Raw genomic sequence first — 6,693 nt, 5'->3', positions numbered from 1 at the left:
TTGATGTAACCGGGTGTCGTTACTGCCGACGTGAATAACAATTTTACTGTATTTAACCTTAGCCTTAGCCAGCAGTTTGAGGTAAGATTTAGTGTCGCCCGCTCTGACCCCTGGAATGCATCTAACTATGGTCGCTGGTTTCTCTATCTTCACGTTCCGCAAAATAGAGTCGCCAATCACCAGAGTTGGTTTCTCAGCGGGTGTGTCACTGAGTTGGGAAAATCGGTTGGAGACATGAAGGGTTTGGTGGTGATCCATGGGCCGAGTGGGACTATGCTTCCTTCGTACCGTCACCCAGCCGCCCTGGTTTCCCGGCTGCTCGGGAGCTGTCGGGGGACAGCTAACTGGAGCTATGCTAACAGGAGCTACTCTTGGTCGGTCCGCACTGGCTACAGGGCCCTGGCTAGCTGCTGGTTGGTTTTCAATGGTGCGGAGCCGTGCTTCCAATTCAGAAAGCCTCACCTCCAGTGCTACGAATAAACTACATTTATTACACATATCATTACCACTAAAGGAGGCAGAGGAGTAACTAAACATGTGACACGACATGCAGGAGATAGAAGGGGAAGCAGAGGGAGAAGCCATGGTTAAATCGCTAGAATTAACAGACAAAGTTGGTGAGAAGAGAGATTGTGTGTGGTTCAAAAGGAGCTATAGAGGACAGGTGAGAATAAGAACTCCCCACTATAAACAGAACGTTTTTGGAATTTGAGGGAAGCTAAACCAGTCTGCAAACAGCAATACCACATGGTGCAGAAGCAGGAAATAACGCACGTCCATCACGTCAAGTGACGGATGTCGGATCCATGATCCTCTGACAGTGATTTTGTACTCTAACACTAACAGTGCAAAATATACAATACAGTATAAACATAGGTAATATACAGTCAGGACAAATATAAAGTAACACAAGATAATAGTAAAAAAAAAAGGGAGGTAAGGTGCACAGTGTTAAATATATATATATGTATACTGCACATTATAGTAAGAATATTGCACATTGTAAAGTATTGCGCAGTGTTTTCAGTAGTGATTGAAGAGAGTCTGGGGGTTGGGGTGGTTGGACTGTGAAATCAGTGCATGTGAGAGTTCGGAGTGGTTATTGCTTTAGGGAAGAAGCTGTTTTAAATCTGTTTGTTTTGGACCTGATGCACCTGTAGCGCCTCCCTGTGGGCAACAGATCAAACAGGTCAGAGGCTGGGTGGGAGCTGTCCTTGGTGATGGTTATGGCTCTGCTTAGGCAGTGGGAGGTCCATCGGGGGGGGGGGCAGCCAGCCAGTGATCTTCTGTGCTGCCTTTACAACTCTCTGCAACCTCTCCCTGTCTGCGGCGGTGCAGCTGCCGTACCATACTGTGATAAAGTATGTCAGCAGGCTCTCAATGGAAGGTCAGCAGCAGGTCGGACTTAAAGTTGTGCTTCCTGAGGACTCTCAGGAGTGCAGCTGCTGCTGAGCCTTTTTGATGACGGCCGTGATGTTCTCTGTCCAGGAGATGTTGGCGGAGATGAGGACACAGAGGAACCTGAAGGTGTGGACCCTCTCCACACACTCGCCGTTGATGTAAAGAGGGGCTGGGTCAGTGCTGTGCTTCCTGAAGTCAATGATGATCTCTCTGGGTTTCTTGGTGTTCAGTGCAAGGTTGTTCTCTGAACACCAGGCTACCAACTTCAGGACCTCCCCTCTGTAGGCCGCCTCATCATCCTTTGAGATGAGTCTGACCACTGTAGTGTCGTCAGTAAACTTGACAATGCAATTGTTGTTGTGGGCCGAACTGCAGTCGTAGGTGTAGAGGCAGTACAGGAGGGGGCTCAGCACACAGCCCTGTGGGGAGCCGATGCTCAGTGTGCGGGTGGAGGAGAGGTGGAGGCCAAGACTCACAGTCTTGGCAGTAACAGCCAGGAATAAACTGTTTCCCAAGACTGACAGGTAACTATCTGTAAAACTGAAGCTAAACTGAACTGAATTGAAAACAATGTCATGGCTTTGTAAATGAGTGTTGCTAACATTTGGACACCAACACACATCCAGCAGATCAGACTCAGCCAGCAGCCTCTGGACTAGAATTAGACCAGAAGTAGTTTGACAGATATTTAAATATCTTCCTTCCTCTTTCTGCAGCAGCTACCAGTTAACACTTTGACATGAGAATAGAAGAGAAACAAAACACATGATCACAGAAACACTGACAGAAAAGATGTTTGGTTTATTATTATTGTATCTTGATAGATTTTCCAGTATGATGTCAGTAAACAATACCCAGGTACATTTAGAAGAGTCCCATACAAACAAACACTGTCATTGGTTCAGTACATGTGATACACTGTGGTGACATCAACACCATCATCATCCAATACCTGCTCAACCTGGGTGGGTGGGGTTGTAACCATGGAGACGGTCAGGTCAGTTCCTTTAGTGATGAAAAGTAGATCATTTATCAACAGTCAGTACATGAAGAGTTCAGACAAACAGCTGTCAATCATCCACTGGTTGTTGGTGAGAGTTAGTGAGGTCAGTGATTCAGAGTGTTACCTGTTGGTCTGTGTCGATATAAAGACACCATGAGGAGAGTGGAGATGAAGTATGGACAGAACACCACCAGGTGGCAGACCAGTCTGAGGACAAGATGGAGGGAGGATGCTGGAGGGGGTGTGTCCTCTGCAGTGGTGGGTGGAGGTGTTGTTGTAGGTTTCTCTGTAGAGAGAATCTCACCTGGTCAGGTGAACATGTGGATGAAATAAGAGTTGAAATCAAAGTGAAGCTCCTCACCTGTGACAGTGATCCAGCTGGATGGAGACTCTCCATGACCCCTGATGTTACACTTGTAGAGGCCTTCATCAGACCTGGTAACATGGTGGATGGTCATGTGACCTGTAGACTCAGTCCTGATCAAGGAGCCATCTTTATAGAAAGCAGCTGAGAGGATGGAGGGAGTGGTCTTTGTTTTACAGAGCAGAGTGACGTCATCTCCCTCCATCACAGGGAGGACAGGACTCTGCAGGATCACTGGTCCACCTCAACACAGAGACAAACTACAGCATTTCATCCATTTCCACACAGCTTCATCAATACTAACTCCACAGTCTGAGCTTACCAGAGACAGTGAGGTTGATGCTGTTACTGGTTGCTCCCTCTCTGGACTCACACCAGTAAACTCCACTGTCCCTAGTGGCAGCACCACTGATGTTACAGGAAGAACCAGCTGGTTTTCCCCAGTCCTTACACTGAGTCCTCTGTCCTGTGGTGGTGTTTCTCCTCAGAGTCCATCCAGCAGAGCTGTCGTCCTCCTCACAGCTCAGAGACACAGATTGTCCTTTAAAGACCTGAGAGCTGCTGGGACTCACAGTCAGACGAGCTGGAACGAAGAGGGAAGGATTTACCACAGTATTACATTTTCTAATAATCAGTGGTTTAAGCCATTTTTAATGAGAGGTTATGATTAGACAATCTTATAAAATACAAAACAGCAGACCTGCCATACCATTCTACTCCTGTGAAGCAGTTTTCTACAGTCAGTGAGTTTCACGCTGTGAGAATAAGTTGACTAACCTTGGTTTGTTGTGCTGCACAGCAGAGATGTTAGAACTGAAGAGAAATGACACTCAGGTTAGTTTGAGGTTTCACATTAAGCTGCTGTCTCCAGCTTCTCTCTTTTATGTTGTTTTAAAGTTATAGACAAACATTACAGGTATAAATTTCGAACAGAAAATATTTTTTGTAACATCTAATAATGTCCCCAACATGTTCTGAGAGTGTTACAGGGAAACATTTCATTAAAAAATATATATATATATTTAGTGAATGTTAACTAAGTCAAAGAATAGAACAGTGTTTTCTTTCTTTTTTAAATCAAAAAGTAACATTCTCATGCAGTGAGAAATTACTTCAGAAAAAAAACTTTTGCATGAACTTCACTGGAAGCACACACAGACAGGAACATGAATTTCATTAGACGACAGAACAGCAGCAGATTTGTGTTTTAATGTAAAATAACACAAAAGGTTTCTTCATCAAAACATGAACACAGAGAAAACTTACAGAGCAGCAGCAGTAGAGATGCTTCCTCCATCGTGTCTTCTCATCATATCTACACTGTGTTCAGTTCATAGTCACATCAAGTAAATCCCTCCTACTTCCTGTGACTGTTAGCGGTGTGGTTTCTTCTCTCCTGACTATTTTGAGAAAAGTTTGTTTGTTTGCAGTAAAGATGAAATTAAAAGACAATATTTTAACAGATTTGAAGGTGGTGACAGAGTCTGAATTTTTTAAGTGTTCCGGCAGGGCATTCCAGAGGCAGGGGGCTGACGGCAGAAGGCTCTGGACTCCATGGTGGTCCAGCGAGCAGGTGGGATGATGAGTTGTTGTGATGAGGATGACGGGCAGGAATGTTTATGTGGAGCAGGTTAGTGAGGTACTGAGGGGTTAGGTTGTCTTGCCTTGAAGGTGAGAAGTAGGATTTTGTAGTTGATACATAATTTGACAGGAAGCCAGTGGAGTTGTTGCAGGACCGGTGTTATATGACTTATGGAGGCGTAGTTTTGAACCAGTTGTAGCTTATGGATGGATTTGTCCGGTAAACACATTAAAAGGGAGTTGCAGTATTCCAGACGGGACGTGACCAGGCTATAGACCAGAGTGGCAGTATTGTCAGTGAGAGACAGTATTGGGGAGAGGGGGAGACTGGGGAATTGTCAATTTGAATGGAGAAGTTATTTATATTAGATAGGGTGGTTTTGGTGCCAATGAGAAGAATTTCAGTGTTACTACTGTTGAGTTTGAGGAAGTTGGTGGAGAACCAGGTTCTGATTTCCTGAATACAGTCCGAGAGGTAAGTGGGTTGAAAGGTGGAGCTGGGTTTGGTGGACAAGTAGAGCTGGGTGTCATCCGCATAACAGTGGAAATTAATATTATACCTATGAAATATCTGGCCAAGGGGGATGAGATAGATGATGAATAGAAGAGGCCCAAGAACAGAGCCTTGGGGAACACCAGAGAAAGGGGGGATGGGCAGGATATAAAACTGAATGAACTGAGTACGGCCAAAAAGATATGAGATGAACCAATCAAGAGGTGTGTCAGAGACACCGATCGAGGCTCGTCTATGTGTAGGAACTTTAAAAATATGAAGAGTTTTTGTTTGTAAATCAAGACTACGTGTCCCAGAATCCTTTGCGTTATTGTTATTTCTTTGCAAGTAAGAGGAGACATTGTTGTTTGATACGGATCCGGATTAGGACGAACTTGACTCAGCGTGGTGGACCAGTGTGATTGCATGTGTGGCATGGGCAAGGAGAGGAGGGTTGCGACAACGCCGAATTGAGGGAAAACTGCACCAAAGGCTCACAAATTAGTAAGTTACGTCCCTAGAACGAACGCTGCTGTTTTGGCTCAACTGCACACAAGAAAAACTGATGAAAAGTTTAACACAACAAAAGGAAAATCCTATACATAAAGAAAACACGTCTCTGCCCCTTTTTTTTTCTTTTTAATGTGGCATCCTGCCGACAACGCCAGAATGTGGCATGGGCAAGGAGAGGAGGGTTGCGACAACGCCACCTGCGGTAGTTCCACCCGCAGGAAATCCTAAACTTCTAACTTTTAATTGTTTACTTCAGTAGGACACACAGGTTCAACAATACCACAGGGGCAAGAGACGGTTTCAGATTAAGAAAACACTTTATTAAACAAAATAAGTAATAATCAAAGTTCCCACACACCAGTTACCCACAATAATACTAATAATCATCAGATAAAATTAGCACCAGGCAGGAGTAAAAGTCAAAGGAGAGGGCTGGGGCTTACCAGGTGGCAGGGATAAATCAAAAGCAGAATGGTCCTTTACTTAAAACACCTGTGACACTGCACTCACACATCACAACAAAAAAAGGAAATCGTGACGGGAAACACCACCAAGGACTGGACTGCCGCCTCTGGGCCACCGCACCTAACCAACAAACAAGAAACAAATTAAAACATGCCGAGAAGTGCTGTACAGGACTGGTGTGGAGAAGAACAAATGAATTAACAAGAAAATACAACAAAAACACTAAATAATGCAAAATAATCAATTACATCAAACACGTGAAATTAATTAAAACAGTGGAATGCCGCTTAAACAAATCAGCCTTATTAGGACTGTGGCAATACACTGAGGAGCCAGGCAGACCAAGCCAAAGGTAGCTCCAATAACTTTTGGTCACGTTAACTCAGGGCAAACATAGTCATTGAAATATCACATGAATTGAGGTCGCGACAGCGAGCCAGAAGCATCCACAAATTAAACAGAGCCAAAACAGCAGCGCAGATCCAGGGCACGATGGCTGGATACGGGCCAACGATTTACCAGGGCCTCTACAAAAAGAGTATACAGTTTAATGCACAAATACAATTACAATCAACATTTTTAAAATAAACCGATACATACCACTCTGAGAGCTACATTAACGCCCCAGAGAGACGGAGGGATAACGAGCCATGCTGCGTGTCAATCGCCCAGCTACACCAAAACACCAGAAAATAATCAGCTAGGAAGCAAGTGACAGAGCCGCTAAACAGCAAACAATTGAGGACATACTGAAAGGAACAAGCAAGCGCATCCAGGAAGGGCTTCTGGTGGGCTTCTGGCAGGCGATGTGTCCCCCACACATCGCAGCTGGTCGCGCTATGAAAAGCGGAGATTGCATCACCAAAATGCCCG

The 6,693-nt window shown here is 44.8% G+C and overlaps 1 protein-coding gene across 1 annotated transcript; it reads right to left on the bottom strand.

Moving 5' to 3' along the window:
• Positions 1–2,203: 2,203 nt before the first annotated feature.
• On the bottom strand, positions 2,204–4,073 carry LOC311493230 (high affinity immunoglobulin gamma Fc receptor I-like). Its single transcript, XM_084551791.1, has 6 exons — positions 4,035–4,073; positions 3,546–3,581; positions 3,091–3,351; positions 2,766–3,011; positions 2,529–2,708; positions 2,204–2,406 (listed from the first exon to the last, which is right to left on the bottom strand). Exons 1-6 carry the CDS (start codon positions 4,063–4,065, stop codon positions 2,303–2,305), a joined length of 858 nt encoding a protein of 285 aa, XP_084407917.1. The 5' UTR covers positions 4,066–4,073; the 3' UTR covers positions 2,204–2,302.
• Between the last annotated feature and the right edge of the window lie 2,620 nt (positions 4,074–6,693).

Source organism: Chelon labrosus (assembly GCF_963514085.1).
Source record: "Chelon labrosus genome assembly, chromosome: 1".
In the NCBI taxonomy this organism is placed as follows: domain Eukaryota; kingdom Metazoa; phylum Chordata; class Actinopteri; order Mugiliformes; family Mugilidae; genus Chelon; species Chelon labrosus.
The sequence above is the reverse complement of the archived record's forward strand: the minus strand, read 5'-3'. Positions and strand labels throughout refer to the sequence as shown.

What these genes read in the sequence shown, in the direction of transcription:
- LOC311493230 (XM_084551791.1), bottom strand. Translation starts at nt 4,065, where the DNA reads ATGGAGGAAGCATCTCTACTGCTGCTGCTCT. An exon ending in CAGCTGGATCACTGTCACAG is followed by an intron (nt 2,709 to 2,765) that starts GTGAGGAGCTTC and finishes TCACCTGACCAG; the next exon opens with GTGAGATTCTCTCTACAGAG. An exon ending in ATATCGACACAGACCAACAG is followed by an intron (nt 2,407 to 2,528) that starts GTAACACTCTGA and finishes TCATCACTAAAG; the next exon opens with GAACTGACCTGACCGTCTCC.